Raw genomic sequence first — 23,394 nt, forward strand, 5'->3', positions numbered from 1 at the left:
AAAGAGCTCTAAAAAAACCCACAGATGCCTAATACCCACTTTAGACCCAATAAGTCAGTAACTCCCACAGTGGGCCTTGCATGTGTATTTTCACAAGCTCCACAGGAATCTGATCTGCTCTAGATGACAGGCTCCTTCAGGGAGGAGGTTATGTTCTGTGTATCTGTGTGTACACACTCTGGAGCATCCAGCCAACAGCATGCACAGCACATGCTCCATATGCAGATGTACACAGAATAGCAGGAAGATGAAATAAAATTATCATTCAAAAAACTAAAACAGAAAATGTCATTTAAAAATAGAATCTGTATTTTAAAAAAAAAAACATTTTTTAATACACATTCCCCTCTGTGAGCATGTTGAGATAAATATTTAAAATATGCTAAGTTGTCACAGGTTAACTATCATTTAAATTATTCTTTAAAAAAAAAAAAAAATGAGGCCGGGCACGGTGGCTCAAGCCTGTAATCCCAGCACTTTGGGGGGCCGAGGCAGGCGGATCACGAGGTCAAGAGATCGAGACCATCCCGGTCAACATGGTGAAACCCCGTCTCTACTAAAGTGCAAAAAATTAGCTGGGCATGGTGGCGCGTGCCTGTAATCCCAGCTACTCCGGAGGCTGAGACAGGAGAATTGCCTGAACCCAGGAGGCAGAGGTTGCGGTGAGCCGAGATCGCGCCATTGCACTCCAGCCTGGGTAACAAGAGTGAAACTCCGTCTCAAAAAAAAAAAAAAAAAAGGCTGGACATGATGGTTCATGTCTGTACTCTCAGCACTTTGGGAGGTCGAGATAGGAGATGACATGAGCCCGGAGTTTGAGACCAGCCTGGGCAACATAGTGAGACCCTGTCTCCACTAAAAAAAATGGAAAACATTAGCCAAGTGTAGTGGTGTGCACCTGTGGTCTCAGCTACTTGGAAGGCAGAGGCAGGAGGATCATGTAAACCCAGTAAGTTGAGGCTGCAATGAACTGTGATCATGCCATTGCACTCCAGCGTGGGTGACAAGATGAGGCCCTGTCTCAAAACCAAACAGAATAACAACAAAAAAATTTTTTTAATTAAAAAAAAAAAAAAAAGGGCTAGGATATTATAATTACATAATGCTGAGTGCATAAAAATTTTTTGAATTATCAAGAATCCTTTAGCCATTATATGACAAATGAATTATAAATGCCATAATATGAGCACTAGTGAGTAATTTTAAGCAAGTATAGGAATATCATCGAAATGTCCCAAAAACCAACTGTTAAGAAACTAAGACACTATTAAGTAACATTCTACTTATATAAAAAATTTTTGAGCCGGGCGCGATGGCTCAAGCCTGTAATCCCAGCACTTTGGGAGGCCGAGGCGGGTGGATCACAAGGTCAAGAGATCGAGACCATCCTGGTCAACATGGTGAAACCCCGTCTCTACTAAAAATACAAAAAATTAGCTGGGCATGGTGGCGTGTGCTTGTAATCCCAGCTACTCAGGAGGCTGAGGCAGGAGAATTGCCTGAACCCAGGAGGCGGAGGTTGCGGTGAGCCGAGATCACGCCATTGCACTCCAGCCTGGGCAACAAGAGCGAAACTCCGTCTCAAAAAAAAAAACTTTCTTATGTTCATAAACACTATAGTAAGGACTTAGTGTCTTTTTTGTTTTTGTTTTTGAGACAGAGTTTCAATCTGTTACCCAGGCTAGAGTGCAGTGGTATGATCTTGGCTGACTGTAACCTCCATGTCTGATGCTCAAGTGATCCTCAGCTGGGACTACAGGTGCATGCCACTATAACCGGCTAAGTTTTCTCTTTCTTTCTTTGCTTTTCTGTCTTTCCTTTCCCTTCCTCCCTCCCTGCCTCTTCTTCCTTCCTTCCTCTCTTTTTTTTTTTTTTGTGGGGGCAGAAATGGAGTTTTACCATTTTGCCCAGATTGCTCTTAGAACTCCTAGTTTGAAGCAATCCTCCAGCACTGGCCTCCTAAAGCACTGGGATTATAGGCATGAGCCACCATGCCGGCCCCTAGTGTCTTTTGATTTCGAGAATGTACAGATCCATCTACGGAGAAGTAACACAATTAGAAAATGTTGTTTTCAACAAGGTCTCTGAGCTCCACATAATCTATATCTAAGATAGTATCTTAACATATCTAATCTGCCTTTGACATGTTCAATTAGGGCTTTTGTACACTGGCTGGCCAAACATCTTGAGCTACCTCATATGATTTTTAGAAGTATTACCACCTCTGTGGGATGGCAATATTTAGGTCCTGTCACCAAATCTAAGATGCCATGGATTTTTGGTAAGTGATCCAAATATACTAGTGAATACAAGAGGTTAAAATACAAAAGATGTAGCTGGGCACGGTGGCTCATGCCTGTAATCTTAGCACTTTGGGAGGCGGAGGTGGGTGGATCACCTGAGGTCAGAAGTTCAAACCTGGCCATCATGGTGAAACTCCATCTTTTTCATAAAAAAAAAAAAAAAAAAAAAAGTACAAAAAAAACCCCCCACAAAAGATGTTGTGCCTTTGAACTGAGGAATACTGTATCAAAACACAGTTGTATTTACCTTATTTCATAAACACTGAGAATATAGAAAAATCATTTAAAAAAAAAAGGATGAATATTAATATGCAGTTCTTAATAAAGAGTATTTTTGGAGTGAACATAAAAACAAAACCAATTAATCTTAAAACTTAAATTGGAATCTCAGTAACATGGCTTTTGCCTATGTTCAACCTGAAGGAAAAAATATTTATAAAATGCATAAGCTATATTGTTGAACACTGTCTGAAATCTGAGCAGACTATTTAGGTTTGTGGGAGAGGAAGAAAACCGTTATATATAATCTATTAGGTCTACAGAGGATGGTTTTCATTCAACTTTGTACATACTACCTACCTAAAAGGCTACATTCTCTGGCAGTGATGTTATAGATACAAAATCACTTAGCTGGGCTTACAGAGGACTAAAGAAAACTGTAGACTTTCTTAATTCTAACATGGTATCAAATGAAAAGTAGCCTCTTGAAAGGAAATGTGGGGACCAAGTATATCATTACCATCTTCAGATTTTCCAGACTTACTTGTCTTCCCCTAGCACCACACCAAATCCAGCATGGGAGACTCGTGTTACTTTAGGGTCATACCAACCAATCATTTGAGCAGCAGCAAATACTGTCTGGAAGTGCACAGACTACAAATCAACAGAAACAGAAAGTTACTTGCTAGTCCTCTTTTTATTTATTTCTTTTTATTTTTTAAAGACGGGGTTTCACCATGTTGGTCAGGCTGGTCTTGAACTCCCGACCTCAGGTGATCCGCCTGCCTTGGCCTCCCAGAGTGCTGGGATTACAGGCGTGAGCCACCGTGCCCGGCCTAGACTTCTTTAAAAAAAAAAAAAAGGCCGGGTGCAGTGGCTCAAGCCTGTAATCCCAGCACTTTGGGAGGCCGAGGCAGGTGGATCACGAGGTCAAGAGATCAAGACCATCGTGGTCAACATGGTGAAACCCCGTCTCTACTAAAAATACAAAACATTAGCTGGGCATGGTGGCACGTGCCTGTAATCCCAGCTACTCAGGAGGCTGAGGCAGGAGAATTGCCTGAACCCAGGAGGCGGAGGTTGCGGTGAGCCGAGATGGCGCCATTGCACTCCAGCCTGGGTAACAAGAGCGAAACCCCGTCTCGGGGAAAAAAAAAAAAAAAAAAAGACTTGAGACTCTTTGCTTAGGAATAGATTTGTAAAATTCAAATCGCTCAAAAATCTTGTGAGACAAGTGTTACTATAAAAGCTCTTCTTTTATTCCCTATATATGAGAAACACTAAAAGCAAGAGTTATACTTTGTACTATGTTCAAAGGTTTTTAAAAGCAACTGAATTAAGGGCAGGTTCACATGCAAAAAGTTCGATTACATTTTAGGTCTCACAACAACCCAACCTCCTCTGAACCTCAGCAATTGACAGGAACAACTGCTGAGGTTCAGAGGAGTAACAACCTTCTCCAGTTTGTGGAGGCAAGCTGGAAAACTAGGAAGCATCCAGTTTGTCTGGGGCCAAACCCTCTTCCTTCTATGTTATACTGATGTTCTGAATCTTAGTCTTCTGGGAAAATTTATAGCCATTCAGCATCAAATGCCACCAACCTCACCATACTGTTTTACTTCCAATCAGACAATGTAAAACACATACAAATCTATAAACTCACTTGTCCACTGTCCACCACATAGATAATCATATCTGCTTTTTCCTCAAATAGTCTTTGTTTAATAGCAGCCAGGTCAGATGTATCATAGGTATAACCTCCATCTGATTTTACTATGGTTAATGGTATGGAACACCCTGGAACAAACACAATCTTTCTGCCATCATCCACCTGCACAAATCCTACGGGGTTAGAAAAAACTTCATTAATAAAGTTAAAGAACCCTGAAGGAAAATGAATGCTTAGTCATTCTACTACGTAAATATTTAGTTATTTGAAGAATATTTTAAAATATATTTATTAGAGAGCTAAAGAAATCACATAATTTTTTCCTTACGATGATCTACTAGAAGCCTTGGAAAATGTTAACCGTCAAGGTTGCCTGGACACTCAGGGTGCTATCAGAGCCCAAGTCAGATGTTCTGGCAGTTTTTGAGACTTACACTAAACTTGGCTTCCAAATTCTTTCTTTTGACACACAGTCTCACTACGTTGCCCAGGCCAGTCTCAAACTCCTGGGCTCAAGTGATTCTCCTGCCTCGGACTCAAGTGATTCTCCTGCTTCAGACTCAAGTGATTCTCCTGCCTCGGACTCCACAAGTACTGGGATTACAGGTGTGAGCCATCGTGCCTGGCCTCCCGAACTCTTTAGTTGGAACCCATCAGCTCATTAGGCCCAGAAAATGAAAATCTGTGCTTTGCTTTCAAGCTGGAGCCATAACCTTCCTTTTGGAGAAAGATGCAGTTCTTCTTATACTGATCTCTAACAATGTGCTAAAGAGTAGTTCACACCATTGCAAGGTCCAGGAAACAAACACCACACGATTTAGCATTTGGAATAGAAGTGCAAAGAAAAATTAAATCCATGTTCATACACTCATTATAAAAAAGGTGAAATTCTTGGATGCAAGAGGTACAGGAAGAACATGGTAATAGCAGCAGCTATGCAGGAGTGCTACTACGTGCCAAGTACTACGCTAACTCCTTAAATTTATCCTTCAAAAGAACCCTATGTAGTAAATAACTCTATGCTTTCTTACAGTTTAGAAAATTGAGACTTGGTAATATAAAGGCAATATAAAATAGTAGTTAAAAAGCCAGGCATGGTGGCTCAAGCCTGTAATCCCAGCACTTTGGGAGGCCGAGGCGGGTGGATCACGAGATCGAGATATCGAGACCATCCTGGTCAACATGGTGAAACCCCGTCTCTACTAAAAATACAAAAAATTAGCTGGGCATGGTGGCGCGTGCCTGTAATCCCAGCTACTCAGGAGGCTGAGGCAGGAGAATTGCCTGAACCCAGGAGGCGGAGGTTGCGGTGAGCCGAGATTGCGCCATTGCACTCCAGCCTGGGTAACGAGAGCGAAACTCCATCTCAAAAAAACAAAACAAAACAAAACAAAAACCACAAAAAAACTTAAGCTTTGTTTTCTCTGATAATGTTTGTAAAAAGAAAAAAAAAAAACACATAAGCTTTGAAGACAGACTGGCTACGTTTCAATCTTAGACATATCACTTATTAGCTATGTGACCCTGGGAAGTTACTAACCTCTCTGTGCCTATTTTCTCATAAAATAAACATTGTAAAAATTGCATTTATTTATTTTGTTGAGACAGGGCCTTGCTCTGTCACACAGGCTGGAGTGCAGTGGTGTGAACATGCTCACTTGACCTCCTGGGCTCAAGCAATCCTCCTGCCTCAGCCTCTGGTGAAGCTGGGACCACAGGCGTGCTCTATCATGCCTGACTAATTTTTTAATTTTTTTATTTGTAGAGACAGGGTCTAACATTGTTGCCCAGGCTAGCCTCAAACTCCTGGGCTCAAGTGATCCTCCCACCTCAGCCTCTCAAAGTGCTAAAATTACAGGCATGAGCTGCTGTGCTCAACCTCTCTCTCGTTTTTGTTTTTTTTTTTCAGAGACAGGGACTTATTCTGTTGCCTAGGCTGTAGTGCAGTGGTGTGAGCACAGCTCACTATAACCTCAAACTCCTGGCTTCAAGTGGTCCTCCTGCCTCTCCAACGCTGTGATTACAGGTGTGAGCAACTGAACCCAGCCAAAATTTTATCATCTTAAAAAGTATGGTCACTAGGCCCTAGACCAGGCATCCCCAAACTTTTTACACAGGGGGCCAGTTCACTGCCCTCAGACCACTGGAGGGCCGCCACATACTGTGCTCCTCTCACTGACCACCAATGAAAGAGGTGCCCTTCCTGAAGTGCGGTGGGGGGCCGGATAAATGGCCTCAGGGGGCTGCATGCGGCCCACGGGCCGTAGTTTGGGGACGCCTGCCCTAGACTATGATTAAAATATGATTCTCATTCAAGGAACCAAGCTTCTTTAGATATATGGTTGATTTCAGATCTGAGGAAGAAAATGTACAAAATAGGCCTGGAATATTATATACCAGGAAAGCAATTAAATAACTACCAAAGGAACTGAAAAAAGCAAAACCACATCCAAAAATAAGAAAGCCAATTTGAGGTTACTTAGCCAAAATGGGACAATTTGAGCATTACAAAAATTATAAAGACAACTGATTGAAAAATATAAAACATTAAAAGCCCACTACAATAATGTTAAAAATCAAGCAACTTACTTTGAGATACTAAGAAACACACTTATTATTCTGCAATTGATAAAAAAAAAAAATTAAGCACTTCCACTACCCTACCTGTCTTAAATGAATTGTACCCAAGGATAACAACAATAATTAGTAAAAGTCAAGCATACGAGAACAAATGGAGAAAGAATAACAGAACAATACCATTTTCCAACCTCCAATGAAGTGGTGGAACCAACTCGCGGTCGTAAATAGCTGACAAAACCAACAGGGAAAAGTCTGATAGGGAAATGTATGGATCCATCTGGCTGACAATACTTGAACTCATGAATCAATCTTAATATGACAAAAAGAGGGACAACTAGACACTGCCTCATTGCCTGCATTTTTGCAACAAAAAGAAAACACCAGGCCGGGAGCAGTGGCTCACGCCTGTAATCCCAGCACTTAGGGAGGCTGAGGCAGGCAGATCACGAGGTCAGGAGTTCAAGAACAGCCTGGCCAACATACTGAAACCCTATCTCTACTAAAAATACAAAAATTAGCTGGGTATGGTGGTGTCTGCCTGTAGTCCCAGCTACTCAGGAGGCTGAGGCAGGAGAATCGCTCACTCCAGCTCTGGGAGAGACTCAGAAAAAATAAAAAAGAAAGAAAACAACAAAACAAGGAATAATAAAACATAAATTAGAATCTAATGAAGCCTCTTGAGAGAAACACAGAAAAGACATTATGCTAAATAGGACCATATGGGAAATTCTTTAGGACAAATGTCCGAGTTTCTTCAACAATAAAAGAAATTTAAAGAGAGGGAGAAACCTCAGAACTTAAGATACATATCAAATAAATGTTATATACAGACACTGAAAAAACGATTAAAAAACTCATGAATTCAACACTTCGGAGGCTGAGGCAGATTGATTACATGAGGTCAGGAGTTTGAGACCAGCCTGGCCAACATGGTGGAACCCCACCTCCATTAAAAAAGCAAAAACTAGCTGGGTGTGGTGGTGCATGCATGTAATTCCAGTTACTTGGGAGGCTGAGGCAGGAGAATCGTTTGAACCCAGGAGGTGGAGACTGCAGTCAGCTGAGATCACTCCACTGCACTCCAGCCTGGGTGACAAGAGTTAAGACTCTGTCTCAAAAAAAAAAAAAAAAAAAAAATCAACTTGAAAAATGTGAACTCGGTATGTTTAATGATACTAAGAAATTATTACTCACTGGGTATGGTAGTTCATGCCTATAATCTCAGAACTCTGGGAGGCCAAGGTGGGAAGATCACTTGGGGCCAGTTCCACACTGGCCTAGGCAATATAGCAAGACTGTTTAAAAAATATATATAATTACTTTTCTTGATTTTATGATGATATTATGGTTTTAGAGCAGGAAGAAGGGCCTGTTATTTCAGAGACATGTACCAAAGCTGTTATAGATGGAATTATATGATGGAAGCAGTGTGTGTAAGAAGGTATAGATACAATAAGGTTGGTCAGTACCCATAATTGTTGAAATTGGATGATGAGTATGTACATGAAGCTGGTGTTACTATAAATTCTACCCATTTTTGCTTATTTGAAAATTTCCATAATAAAAAGTTTAAAAAAGAGAGCCCACCTCTATCTTCAAGTTCCTTTACAACATCATTCATCCTATCTTGATAGAAGGATTCTCCTCTCTCTATTAAAGTGACGTCCAATGCATCATAGATTTTATTAAACTCTAGGGAAAAAAATAAAAGGTCACGAAATAAAGAAAATAAGAATTTTTTAAAAACAGGAAACATGCATCTTATTACATTAAAAATGTATAATAGAGAGCATTACATTCATGCTGTCATTTTGAAAAAGGGAAATAAAAGATACACATCAAAATATTAATGATTGGGACTGTAATTCTCATTTTCCTCTGTCTACATTTACTGTTTTCTATAAGAAACACGTCTTTCTTGTATAACTTTTTGAAAATTAATTATTAAAAAATGTAAGCAAAAAAAAGCTCTTCCTATCTGGTGATCAAAGTTTTTCCTCATTTGTACCACTTATCTCTCTATGTAGCAATGCATTGGTGACACAGTATATATATATCTCCACCTCCCAGGTTCAAGCGATTCTCCTCCCTCAACCTCCTGAGTAGCTGGGATTACAGGTGTGAGCCACGACATCCGGCCTCACAGTATTACTTATTGTAATTATAAAACATTTTACTACCTAGTGCTACAAACCAGTCATGAGTCATCTTTTTCAAAGATCTACTGGTTGTTCTTTAACCTATTTACTCTTCAAAGAAACCTTCAAAACTATTTTGTCAAGTTAAAAAACTTGCTATCGCCTTAAAACCATAAATAAATTTGGCAAACTAGGGAACTGGGCATGGCACTCTATCCAAACATTCTATTACATCTCATTATACACTTCTCATCATTTTGGTCCTATACATTTATGGATAAACTCATTCCTAAGTGCTCCTAAGTGTTTTATAGGTTTTGTTACTATTATAAGATTTCTATTTTGTTTATACTATATTTTCTACTTAATTTTTGCTGACTTCTAAGAAAGTTAAATCTTGAGCCTGTCTGTCTGAAGACAGGCTAAAAATTTATCAGTTGTTTCAGAAATACATTTAAGAAAAAATCTATTTGCCTGTCCTCTGAAGTTTAAAATATCATTCGAAGTCAAATCAAAATTACGACTCAAGGAAACCATATACACAGTATTTGCTGGATGAAGGAACAAAGCCCAGAATCTCACCTTGGCGGGAGACATCACAGATAAGGTTCCAAGCTTTTATAATATCTGGGTTTTTACCCTGGAGCAGAACTACACACTGATACGCTCGCTTCTTAAATTCCTCTTCAGTATCAAACCTCTTCTTAGATTCCTGTGTGCATACATATTTTATAAAGTAAGGTTTGTAAAAAGATCTAATCCTGTATTTCTGAAAATAAGAACTTACACATTTCTACACAAACACAGTGAGAAAACACAAAATTAGAACCCCAGAAAAAGTGCTCTCCCTCAACAGCTGAGAATGCTGCTACAAATGAACACGCCAAAGAACTCTGAAATCATTTTTCTTTTTTTTTTTTGAGATGGAGTTTCGCTCTTGTTGCCCAGGCTGGAGTGCAACGGCGCATTCTCAGCTCACCGCAACCTCCGCCTCCTGGGTTCAAGCAATTCTCCTGTCTCAGCCTCCCAAGTAGCTGGGGTTACAGGCATGTGCCACCACGTCCGGCTAATTTTTTTTGTATTTTTAGTAGAGACGGGGTTTCACCATGTTGGCCAAGATGGTCTCGATCTCTTGACCTCGTGATCCACCCTCCTCGGCCTCCCAAAGTGCTGGGATTACAGGCGTGAGCCACTGCGTCCGGCCCTGAAATCATTTTTCTTGAAAATAGAACAATCTCGCCGGACGCAGTGGTTCAGGCCTGTGATCCTAGCACTTTGGGAGGCCGAGATGGGTGGATCACCTGAGGTCAGGAGTTCAAGACCAGCCTGGCTATCATGGTGAAACTCCATTTTAAAAAGAAAAAAAAGAAAATAGAAAAATCTCACCACAGTTTTCCTTGCACTTTTCCAATTCATAAAAGTCTACTCCAGCTAATACTTTTGCGTTCATGAACAGTTAGTACAGAATAGCTAACAGGTAGGACTGAATTTTCTGTGTTCCAATCTCCATTTTGGATGTGGTCCTGAAAGAATTTTTTCTTTCTTTTGTGACACAGTCTCACTCTGTCTCCTAGGCTGGAGAGGAGTGGTGCAATCTCCATGTCTCAGATTCAAATGCTTCTCGTGCCTCAGCTTCTGAGTAGCTGGGATTACAGGCACATGCCACCATAATGGGTTAATTTTTGTATTATTAGTAGAGATGGAATTTCACCATGTTGACCAGGCTGGTCTTGAATTCCTTACCTCAAGTGATCTGCCCACCTGGGCCTCCCAAAGTGCTGGAATTACAAGTGTGAGCCACCATGCCTGGACAACTTATTTATTTATTTTTTACTAAAAAGAAATTGTTTTCATTGTTTTATTTCTATTTTGAAATCAATACATACTTAAACATAATTAGTTAATCCCATCTCAAATTAACTGGTGTTAACATTTAGTGTATAAATCTAGATATTTCTTTGCAAATTCACAAACACGTTTTAACAAAAATTGGAAATGGCTTTTCTTTACTGTGGTTTGTAAATTTTAGCAATTTATTTATACAAACAATTTCTTGCATTAATAGATCTGCTCCATTATATTCAAAGTACAGAACTCCAAAAGATGATTGATAACATTAGTTACTTTTCCAGTCTCCTATCAATAAACATTTAGCTTATTTTCTTTGACATGGAGTTTTGCTACTGTTGCCCAGGCCCAGGTTCAAGCGATTCTCCTGCCTCAGCCTCCTGAGTAGCTGGGACTACAGGCACGTGCCACCATGCCCAGCTAATTTTTGTATTTTTAGTAGAGACAGGGTTTCACCATGTTGGCTAGGATGGTCTCAACTGCTTGACCTCGTGATCTGTGTGCCTCGACCTCGGCCTCCCAAAGTGCTGGGATTACAGGTGTGAGCCACTGCACCCAGCCACATTTAGCTTATTTTCAACACAAAACATTTACGAAAAGTAAAATCAAGCAAACAAAAACAAAACTTGCATCTCACATTAAAATAAATTTGTTAATCAAAACATTTGACAGAAAATTACAATCTTTATGATCCCTCTATCACAAGGAATTTTTTTTTTTTTTTTTTTTTTTTAAATAAAGTCTCACTCTGCTGGAGTGCAGTAGCAAGATCACAGCTCACTGCAGCTTTGACTTTGCCAAGCTCGGGTGATCCTCCTACCTCAGCCTCTCAAGAAGCTGGAATTACAGGAGTGCACCTGGCTAATTTTTTGTGTTTTCTGTGGAGATGGAGTCTCCTCATGTTGCCCAGGCTGGTCTTGTACTCTTGGACTCAAGTAATCCACCTGCCTCAGTCTTCCAAAGTGCTAGGATTACAAGCATGAGCCACTGCACCTGGCCCATAAAGAAATTTTTTAAAAACATTTTTTATTTTTAATTTTTGAAGAAATAATTTTTTTGAGACATGATATCGCTCTGTCACCCAGGCTGTATAGTGCAATGGTGTAATCACACTGTACTGCAGCCTTGACCTTCCTAGGTTCAAGTGATCCTCCCACCTTAACCTCCCAAGCAGCTGAGACTACAGGTGTATGCCAACATGCCTGGGTAACTTTTGTTATTTTTTTTTAGGGATGAGGTTTTCCCATGTTGCCCAGACTGGTTTCAAACTCCTGGGCTCAAGGATTTTGCCCACACTGACCTCTCAAAATGTTGGGATTACAGGTGTGAGCCACTGAACCCAGCCAGGAAGTAATTTTTAAAAAGGGAAAAAAAGGCTGGGCGCGGTGGCTCAAGTCTGTAATCCCAGCACTTTGGGAGGCAGAGGCAGGTGGATCACGAGGTCAAGAGATCGAGACCATCCTGGTTAACATGGTGAAACCCCGTCTCTACTAAAAATACAAAAAATTAGCTGGGCATGGTGGCACGTGCCTGTAATCCCAGCTACTCAGGAGGCTGAGGCAGAAGAACTGCCTGAACCCAGGAGGCGGAGGTTGCGGTGAGCCGAGATCGCGCCATTGCACTCCAGCCTGGGTAACAAGAGCGAAACTCCGTTTCAAAAAAAAAAAAAAAAGAAAGAAAAGAAAAAAAAATCCACGTGAACAAAGCTATTTACTGAATAACAGCACCTCTAAAATAGAAAAAAATTCAATTAAGGATTAATGCAAACATTGGTATATCGATTCAACAAAATGTGCCGTCATAAAGTAACACACAAAAGTTTGCAGTATTAAACAATACGAAAACTACAATATAATAAATGATTAATACATGTTGGTACACAGTTAAGGTGTCAAAGAAAGTTGACCACAATGGGCATTTTACAATTATGGATTATGTGAAAATTTGTCTTTTAAATTGTTTTTACATATACTTAACATTTTCAAAATTCATGTAATTAAGCATCAAAAATTTTTCGCTATAATGTATTCTGATTAATATTCTAAATTCACATAGTAAGTAATGTGGTAGAATTCATTTTTTTAACTTTCATTTTTAAATGTAATTTTATTTTTTAAGACAAGGTCTTACTCTGTCACCCACGCTGGAACACAGTGGCATGATCACAGCACACTGCAGCCTTGACCTCCTGGACTCAAGTGATTCTCCCACTTCAGCCTCCCTAGTAGCTAGAACCACAAGCGTAAACCACCGTGCCCAGCTAGTTATTTATTTATTTTTTTAAAGATGGGGTTTCACCATGATGGCCAGGCTGGTCTTGAACTCCTGACCTCAGGTGATTCACCCACCTTGGCCTCCCAAAGTGCTAGGATTACAGGCATGAACCACCACACCCGGCCCCAGCTAGTTATTTTTGTATTTTCTGTAGACATGGGATCTCACTTTGTTGCTCAGGCTGGCCTCAGACTCCCGAGCTCAAGCAATCTGCCTGCCTCAGCCTCCCAAAGCGCTGGGATTACAGGCATGAGCCCTGCACCTGGCCTAGAATTTCATTTTTAACATATACTAATAAACTAATAAACAAAGTAAAGATGACATATTAACAGGTGGGGGATGGATGTTCCTATGCATGCAACCAAATGTAATCTATCTAGTAGTGGTTCCACATACCCAGCCAAATACAATGAATCTGGGGGCAGGGGATGGCTGTTTATAAGGCACACAGCCAAATGCAATGAATGTCAGAATAAAAAAGAATCCACTTCTTCAGGTAGGTAAACGAAACAAAACGGTTTGTCAGTGTAAGTGAATTTAATTTAGTCTGTTCCCATTTTGCCTTCCACCATAAATAAAAGCTCTTGAGTCCTCCCCAGAAACTGAATAGATGCCAGTGCCATGCTTGTACAGCCTACAGAACTGTGAGCTAATTAAATGTCTTTTCTTCATAAATTAAGTTCAACAGTGTCATTTATACAGAGAGAACATGTACTACTAAGGCCATTAGCAACTTTCACTTAACTCCATAGCAGCTTTTAAAAACCATTTTAAGTTTCCAAAGGAAAACACATAATTATGATTAATGGCAAACATAAATAATGTAAAATCAATGGTATCAAACCTTATAAAAGGCCTGAAGATCCCCAATAGGAGGTGAAACTGTTAGATAATCTGGAAATTTATCTTGCAGGTGAGCGATGAGCATGCCAAACTGGGTGCCCCAATCTCCTACATGATTCAACCTAATACCAATCAGAGAATATAAAATCAGTAATAAACACAGTTACGTTAAATTAGAGAAACTATATTCCACTAGGAACCACTAACATTTACATGCCATTACATCAACATTTAGTAGTATCTGTTTACTTGGATATTTCTTCAACTGGTCTGAAAACTCCACAAGAGATGAAAACTATGTCTGTTACATTTAGCTCTGCATACTCAAGTAATAGAGGCTGCACATGGCAGGCATCCAGGAATTCCTGAATGAATGTGCTTTCTGTCAATGGACTATAATCTGTTTATTTTGTAGCTAACTGAGCCAATGACAACTGAGCCAATGTTGGTTATTCCTACCATTTTATGAAAACTTAACATTTTAACCAATTATCTTAGTGTAATTTAGATCAATGGTTCCCAAATATCAGTATTATATATTCTTGAAAATATATGTTGGGCTGGGCCAGCGCCATGTAATCCTAGCACTTTGGGAGGCGGAGGCAGGAGGATCACTTGAGGTTAGGGGGTTGAGACCATCCAGGCCAACATAGTGAAATCCCGTCGCTACTAAAACTACAAAAATTAGCTGGGCTTGGTGGTGCAGGCCTGTAGTCAAGGCTACTAGGGAGGATGAGAAGGAAGGATCGCTTGAACCCAGGAGGCAGAGGCTGCAGGGAACCAAGGTTGCACCACTGCACTCCAGACTGGGAGACAGAGAAAGACTCTGTTTCAAAAAAAAAAAAAAAAGGAAAATATATGTTGATCCAAACACTTCTTTCTCTCTTTTAAATTTTTTTTTAAGACAGGGTTTCACCATGTTGGTCAGGCTGGTCTTGAACTCCTGACCTCAGGTGATCCACCCGCCTTGGCCTCCAAAGTGCTTGGATTACAGGCGTGAGCCACTATGCCCAGCCGTCTCTGCTTTTTTTTAAATCCAAACCACTAGATCATTTTTCAAGTGCACCATGATGACAGCCTCTTCACTTACTGTTACAGTCTCCGTTCTTTGCCTAGCTTCCTCACAGTAAGTAACCAGAGTAATCTTTAATTTGTATGATTTAAAAATTTTAATTTCTCTAAAAATATAAAAAATAGAGACAGGTTCTTGCTATGTTGCCTAAGTTAGTTGAAAACTCCTGGCCTCAAGTGATCTTTCCACCTTGGCCTCCCAAAGTGCTGGGATTATAGGTGCGAGCTGGGGCTGGGCGTGGTGGCTCACGCCTGTAATCCAAGCACTTTGGAGGCCAAGGTGGGTGGATCACCTGAGGTTGGGAGTTCAAGTATAGGTGCGAGCCACAGTGCCCAGCCTAATCTTTAATTTGATCACATTGCTCCACAAACTAAAACTCTGTAATAGCTTTCCATTACACTTAGAATAAAATCTCAGTTGCCTATCGCAACTTACAAGCAAGGTCCAACGTAACCTATTTCTTTACTACCTTTCTCCCTAGCAGGATATAAACCCCTTGTATACAAGAGGTCCTCAAGAAATATTTGTTGAATGAACAAACAGTTTAATCCTTGGTTTTACTAAGAGTCTAAAAAAAGTAAAATAGTAAAAAAGGTTCAGAGGAGAGGCTCAGGACATACATTAAAAGCTTGTAAAGCAGAACTAAGCTGATGAACCACTGATTTAGTCGAACGAACGATCTTTCTCGAGTGAGATATTTCATGTTCTATAGAATTTTCCAAACAAGAAACTAAGGCAAGAGAATAGGAAGCAAGGCAAGAGCACATACCTGAGCACATCATATCCTGCAAATTCAAAGAGGCGGCATATACTCTCTCCTATGATGGTTGACCTCAGGTGGCCTACATGCATCTCTTTAGCTATATTAGGAGAGGAAAAGTCAACTACAACCTGTGGTAGACAAAAAGAGAAGGCTGTTAAGAAGGGCATAAATTTTTTTTTCTAATATATTAATAACACATTTAATAACAGACTTAAACATTAATTTGGGTTGTAATTCAATCATGTTCAATTTTATGATGGATCTGCTTGTATATTTTTAACTGAAAAAGAATCAAATTAATTTATAAAAATTACCTATTTCAGTGATACCTGTTTATCAACTGGCTACCTCAAATGCCTTGTGGAATTAAGTGAAAAAAAAAAAAAAAATCACACAACATGCTAGACTCAGGAGAAAGGCTACTTCATAAGTATGTTCATAATCTCAAATGTTAATGATTAAATTTCAATATAAAAAGTGAAATCCATTCCCAGTTTCAGCACTTTCCATGTGGTTCGTTCTTCCTTTTCTTTATTAGTCTCACTGTATTGCCCAGGCAGAAGTGCAGTAGCTATTCATAGCCTTTAACTTCTGGGTTCAAGCAATTCTCCTGCCTCAGTCTCCCAAGCAGCTGGGACTATAGGCACATACCACCATGCCTGGTTCCATGAGGTTCTAAGATACTAATATATTAATTAAAAAGTATACATATACCTTTTTATTCTCTCCCAGAGCAGGCAGTTTAACTCCATTTACTAGGAGATTGGTCAACTGTTCTGATACAAAGTCCTTTCTTAAGTGGACATTAATGAAACCTAATGATAGAAGAGAAAAAATATCAGATAGTGTCTTATTTGGAATAATCGCTCACTCCTAAGGATTTGCTCCAGATGCTGACTTGGCTCTGGCAAAATTCTTCAGAATTCCAATACCAGTTGTGCCTTGACTTAAGCTGTCTTGTAAGCTCCTGTCTCCTATCTACTTCAAGCCTTCACCACTCTCCTGAAACCTTCCTACTTAATTCAGGAACCTTTCACTATCAGCAAACAATCTGTCTGCCTCTTAACAGAGAAGAGAATGCCCTTGTGCTGAAGACTTATCTACTATTATCCATTCTAATTTTGCTAATGAAAAACTGAATCACAAAGAGGCAAAGTAACTAATTCAAGATAAGGCAGCTAAAAGTGGTAGATGAGTCTAGATTAAAACTTCAATTTCCTACTTCGCAATCCATAGTGCTTTCACTATCTTGTTCAGTATATACATTTTAAACCTGTAATTAAAATGTGTGTTCTTTTTTAACTTCAAAAAGGACTCATCTTCAATACAACTATTAAGAAGGATAACAATGTCATACCAGGACCAGCAATTTCAACTTTTTCAATATATTCATTGTCTGGGAGGTGTTTGGTAATGTTTTCAGCAATTTCTCTTGTATTAACTTTCTGTTCCTTGGTTTTGAGCATCTACAACACAATATAAAATGATTCATTACACAACAGGTTTCAGCAAGTTACTCGAAAATGCACACCTGACAAGGCACAAGATGCATTTTACGTAAGAACCATCAAAAGGGCCGGGCGTGGTGGCTCACGCCTGTAATCCAGGCACTTTGGAGGCCAACGCGGGCGGATCACCTGAGGTCGGGAGTTCAAGACCAGCCTGACCAACATGGCGAAACCCCATCTTTAAAAAAAAAAAGAACCAGCGAAATGCAGAAGCAGCAAAGTCCAACCACATTACGAATGACAGATCAAAGTGTCAACAGTGCCAAGGGGAATAGAAAAGTGCCCAAACTACATGATCTCTATTTCCAAATGTTACACAAAAATACCTGGAACTCTTTTTTTTTTTTTGGAGACGGAGTCTTACTCTGTCGCCCAGGCTGGAGTGCAATGGCGTAATCTTGGCTCACTGCAACCTCTGCCCCAAGTTCAAACAATTTTCCTGCCTCAGCCTCCCTAGCAGCTGGGATTATAATACCTGAAGCTTTTTAATGATGACACAATAAACTCTACAGTAGCCTGGTTCCAGCATATTTACATTACTAATTTTCAAGTCATTAAGATGTGCAATAATCACACTTGAGAAACAACACTATAAAAGATCTGGACTCTTCAGAGTAACTCTTTCTAATCCAGCAAAGAAAGGAAAACAGAAAGACCCAAGCCAGATGCAGTTAACCACAAACACATCAGACAATGTAGCTATTTAAAATGGGGAAATCCTCTGCTTGAAAATGAATACACAAGCCTGGCTCAAAGACCACAGTTACATCAAATATTTAATAAGGATGCTGACTGGTAAATGGCTAATTTTAATTTTTCACCTCCCAACACTCATCAACAACACGCAGCAATCCTGGACACAGCAGGAGGGAAATACTTAAACAAAAGAGTACCAATGATTGTTCTTAAATATTAAGAGTATATGTAAAACTTAACCAAAACTTAAAACTTGTGCTTAAAAAAAAAGTCAAAACATATGCCCTCCTGCATCCCCTTTCTCAAGTTTTTCAAACTGTGGCAAATGTCCTTTTCACCAAGGATACAATTTGCAATAGTATTATTTCTATAAATGCTAATGATGATATTAATACTTAAAAAAGACAAATAACTAAGAGTCATGACAATACATCACCTGAGAAATACCCATAGCACTATTACACTGATAGTCCCCAAACTTGGGCTGCTGACTTGGTGTCACTATCAGAGGAGGATTTTCCAAATCTGGATATGCAGCCTTAATTGCATGGCCAAAGACCTCTTGCAGGCGGCTATTAATGTTAATCATATTTTTAGTTGGTTTGTTTCTTTCTGCCTGAAGACTCTGTAGCAAAAGAATGGAAACATGTCAATAATGTACAACATCATCACCATACAAAATTTCTACAAATTATTTCAAGTACAGACCTTTAAATATCTTAAGAACCAAAAAGGAAGGCTGGGCATGGTGGCTCAAGCCTGTAATTTGGGAGGCTGAGGTGGGTGGATCACGAGGTCAAGAGATCGAGACCATCCTGGCCAACACGGTGAAACCTTGTCTCTACTAAAAATACAAAAAAATTAGCTGGACGTGGTGGTGCGCGCCTGTAGTCCCAGCTACCCGGGAGGCTGAGGCAGGAGAGTCACTTGAACCTGGGAGGTAGAGGTTGCAGTGAGCCAAAATCACACCACTGCACTCCAGCCTGGGCAACAGAACAAGACTCTGCCTAAAAAAAAAAAAAAAAAAAAAAAAAAAAAAAAAAAAAAAAAAAAGAATAAGTGGAAAAGCCCAGATTCAAACTCAGATCTATTGGAATGAAGAGTCCAAGTTTCATGCTCCCCTCATCATCCCTATCACACAAAGAAATTATATTCTTAAATTCACTAAAAAGCCTGATTTCAAGTTTGTAGCTAATTAATAATTGACTCCTCTCTTTGGTAACATACTTAAAACATAGAAGATACGTTTATCACCATCTAAAGATTTCCAACAGCAAATACCAAAGTTACTTGGATATGATTCTTTCTTCTTCTTTGTTGTAAGACACAAGAACTCACTGTGCACTCTGTTGAGGCTACAGTGCAGTGGCATGACAGCTCACTGTAACCCTGAGCTCCTGGGCTCAAGAAAGCCTCCTGCCTTGGTCTCCCAAAGCACTGGGATTACATGCAGAAGCCACCATATTTGGCCTAGATTATGATCTTATACACAAAACTTGCTATAATTGTGGGTCAAGATGGCCAGGGGCAGACCTATGTTAATTAGATCCAAATAATTACAAGCTTGCTTGGCTCAGAGTATGCTGAAGTTTATACATTGAACTAAACTATGTTATTGGTGCAGTTAATTAGAAATCAAGCGGCAACAGGAGGCCTAAAGTAAAGACCATCCGAGAGCACAGTAATATCAGGGAGCACCTTGGGGTGGCTGCAGAGCAGGGGGTGCTGCTCTGGTCCCACGAATGCCTTCTCAACATGGAGACTGCATGAGGGCCTCCTAAAGAGGGCTTACACAAAGATTTCTGAGAAGCGAGACGACCTCTGCTCCGGGAGGGTCTCTGCAGATGGGAGCTGGCAAGGAGAGAAGCCTTGCAGGGCAGAGATCCAGGAATACCTCAGGCTCTGCCTAGGTTCTCCAGAATAAGGAGTGATTTTAATTGCTCTATGTCCTCAATGTCCCTTGATGCACTGGGCTCCTCATCCGCTATACTTCTGATGCAGGGGTACCCTGATAACAATCACAATCGGTGATAAACTCAGAGTACTAGTTTACAATGTCTTAGAAGGATCGCAAGTGCTGTTAAATGCTCAGAGCACTAGCTTAGCATGTCTTAGAAGGATCTCAAGTGCTCTTCTTCCATGCCCATAAGATCAATGAGACCATGCACATAATAAAAGTGTTTGGAGCCCAGAGCTAGGGACCAACAGGGTTCCCACACCTGCATTGGTCCCCTGGACCCATGCAGTATATTCTACCCTTGTGTCTCTGTCTATTTCCTTTTCTCAATCCGTCGTCACCTCTGGGACTAAGGGTACACATGTATGGGGTTCGGCTGGTTCCCAACAATAAATGCCAATTTTTTATTTTTGAGACAGGGTCTCATTCTGTTGTCCAGGCTGGAGTGCAGTGGCATGATTTCAGCTCACTGAAACTTCCACCTTCCAGGTTCAAGTGATTCTCATGCCTCAGCCTCCCAAGTAGCTGGGATTACAGGCACATGCTGCCACCCCTGGCTAATTTTTTTATTTTTAGTAGAGACAGGATTTCACCAGATTGGCCAGGCTGGTCTTGAACTCCTGACCTCATATGATCCACCCTGCTCAGCTTCCCAAAGAGCTGGGATTACAGGTGTGAGCCACAGTGCCCGGCCTCAATTTTTTTATTTTTAAAGGATAGGAGTACCTATTCTTTAAGGAAAGGATAGCATGTACATGAGAGAGAGAGAGAGAGAGAGAGAGAGAGAGAGAGAGAGAGAGAGAATATGAATGTGTATACCTCACATACAAAATCTACTATACTTAGTTTGGCACCATGCTAATTACTATCTGATTATAACCAATCAGTATGTTTTCTCTATCAGTTTCGTATGTGATGCTTTCAATTCAGAGCATGTGGCCAAAGTGAACCAGGGAAAGAAGATAGGGTGAATGGCTATCACACACAGTACTTTATTACCCTGTGGTTTTTAGTTCGGCTATGTACATTGTGTTCAGCTGCTCATTCGGTAGAGCAAAGTATCTGTCAAAGAATCAATATGCCTTCCACATTACACTAAGAGCATTTTCCTATCTATATGAGAGCTAATCTGCATTAGAGAAAAAAATGAGTATTAGAATATGCTGTACTTCCATCCCAGCTACTTGGGAGGCTGAGGTGGTTCCAAAGAGTTCGAGAAAATATTGCACTTCCTTTTGTATCTTTTCCCTTATAGTCAGTCTCTAGCACATATTAGACATTTAATAATACTTTTGAATTAAAATAAATGTAAAAGAGAATTAAGTATATGTAAGTGCAGAATGAATGACATAACCAGAAAAGTGAGATTCTTTTGGGAAGAGTCTACAGAAAAGGAATTTTGTGATTTTAGAACACTCAAAGAAAAGCACAGCAGATCACATATAGGTAACATGAACTCAAGCACGGCAGATCACAAATAGGTAATATGAGAAATGTCATGAGAGTGGGGCAGACAGAGTCTGAGGTAAGTAAATGGAATCAATCAGCTTTGGGAAAAAGATGTAATGCCAGAACAGTTTGTCTGAGAGTAGAACATACACACAGGAAAATAATACGAGGTCAATACTCTGGGATATGTCATCGCCAAACCTGAAAAGTGGGCCACAAAACTGCAGCAAGTTCATTTTTGTTTTAACAAAACTGATAAACACTGTTAAATTATGAGACTATTAAATAAATATAGCACAAACTTCATGGGGAAAAAACATGTTTTGAAATACTAGGTGGAAAAAAAGCCCAAATGATAAGATACAAAAGAAAAACTGTAAAATAACCAACTTAGGGTGGAGAAGGTATGTAGGTGTATTTTTAAATATTTCTTTTATGATAGAGGCAATGACTTAAAAATCAAATTTTTTTTAAAGGCATGGGCATAAACTGCTGAAAGAAATGCCTCAACCTTGCTGGGTGTAGTGGGTCACACTTGTAATTCCACCATTTTAGGAGGCCAAGACAGGGAGGCTTGAGGCCAGGAATCCCAAGGTCAGCCTGGCCAACACAGCAAGACCCCAACTCTATTAAAAAAAAAATTATGGAAACAGACTATTAACAGTAAAATAGTTAAAAAAAAAAAAAAAATTAGCTGGATGCGGTGGCACATGCCTGTAGTCTCAGATACTCAGGACACTGCAGTGGGATGGCTGCTTGAGCCTGAAGGCTGAGGCTCCACTGAGCCATGATCATGCCACCGCACTCCAGCCTGAGTGACAGAGATCCTGTCTCAAAAAATAATAAATGCATAAATAAAAATTTAAAAAGAAATGCCTCAACCCTACCTAAATCCTACTTTTAAGTCAGCTAAATAGTTTCAGGATGAAACATCTCAAAGAGTCCTAAAGGACTGGACAATACCAACTTTTCACTATTTGCACCAACTACTTCAGTCCTAAGTTATCCAGTGCAAGAAAAGGAATAGGGTTTCTTGGCTTCTTTTTCCAGATTCCACAGGATATACTTCCAGAATCTTTGGTAACAAAGGTTTTAAAAAAGGTATAATAATTCAAACTGGAGAATAATGCTGGAACCCAAAGTACTCACCTTTCGAAGAATATTCAGTCTATACTTTAATTTTAAATTTTCTTCTTGTAACTGCTCCAAATTTGGAGAAGCTCCTAAAGAAGCACAGGTTTTCAACCGGTCAATTTCAGCAGTCAGAGATTTAATCTCTTTTTCCTGGGGGAAGAAAGGCACTTTTTTCAGTCCATAAACTTACTTCCACATTTACCCTCTCCAACAAGGCACAGCATAGACCATGGGAATCATTAATGTGCCCTTTGACCATGTGTGATTTTTTTCTCCTCTGAGACTTTTGCTGACATTGGCATATTATCCTTAATAAGAAAATACTGGCCGGCATGGTAGCTCATGCCTATAATCCCAACACTTTGGGAGGCCAAGGTAGGTGGATCACTTGAGGCCAGGAGTTCGAGACCAACATAGACCATCAGTGTTACCAACACAGCAAAACGCTGTCTCTACTAAAAATACAAAAATTAGCTAGGAATGGTGGTGCATGCCTGTAATCCCAGCAACTTGGGAGGCTGAGATGAGAATCGCCTGAATCCCAGAGGCGGAGGTTGCGATGAGCTGAGATCATGCCAGTGCACTCTAGCCTGGTTGACAGGGCAACTCTGTCTGGGAAAAAAAGAAAGAAAGCCAGACACGGTGGCTCACGTCTGTAATTCCAGCACATTGGGAGGCCGAGGCAGGCGGATCACGAGGTCAGGAGTTCAAGACCAGACTGGCCAACATGGTGAAACCCCATCTCTATTAAAAAATACAAAAATAAGCTGAGCCTGGCGGCTCATGCCTGTAATCCCAGCTACCTGGGAGGCTGAGATAGGAGAATTGCTTGAACCGGGACCTGGGAGGCAGAAGCTGCAGTGAGCAGAGATCGTGCCACTGCACTCCACCCAGTCTGGGCTACAGAGCAAGACTCCATCTCAAAAAAAGAAAAAGGAAAG

At 40.2% G+C, this 23,394-nt stretch overlaps 1 protein-coding gene across 1 annotated transcript in view; it reads right to left on the reverse strand.

The window, feature by feature from the left end:
* Positions 1-23,394, reverse strand: part of RARS1 (arginyl-tRNA synthetase 1) — a 37,259-nt gene that overhangs the window by 12,533 nt on the left and 1,332 nt on the right. Inside the window, exons 2-11 of the mRNA XM_003936173.3 lie at positions 22,469-22,603; positions 18,350-18,538; positions 17,067-17,175; positions 16,424-16,524; positions 15,716-15,837; positions 13,876-13,996; positions 9,492-9,621; positions 8,359-8,463; positions 4,186-4,364; positions 3,067-3,176 (exon numbers count right to left, since the gene is read on the reverse strand). Coding sequence (XP_003936222.1) covers positions 3,067-3,176; positions 4,186-4,364; positions 8,359-8,463; positions 9,492-9,621; positions 13,876-13,996; positions 15,716-15,837; positions 16,424-16,524; positions 17,067-17,175; positions 18,350-18,538; positions 22,469-22,603 — 1,301 coding nt within the window. The remainder of the gene's footprint in view (positions 1-3,066; positions 3,177-4,185; positions 4,365-8,358; positions 8,464-9,491; positions 9,622-13,875; positions 13,997-15,715; positions 15,838-16,423; positions 16,525-17,066; positions 17,176-18,349; positions 18,539-22,468; positions 22,604-23,394) is intronic.

Source organism: Saimiri boliviensis, chromosome 20 (genome assembly GCF_048565385.1).
Source record: "Saimiri boliviensis isolate mSaiBol1 chromosome 20, mSaiBol1.pri, whole genome shotgun sequence".
In the NCBI taxonomy this organism is placed as follows: Eukaryota; Metazoa; Chordata; class Mammalia; order Primates; family Cebidae; genus Saimiri; species Saimiri boliviensis.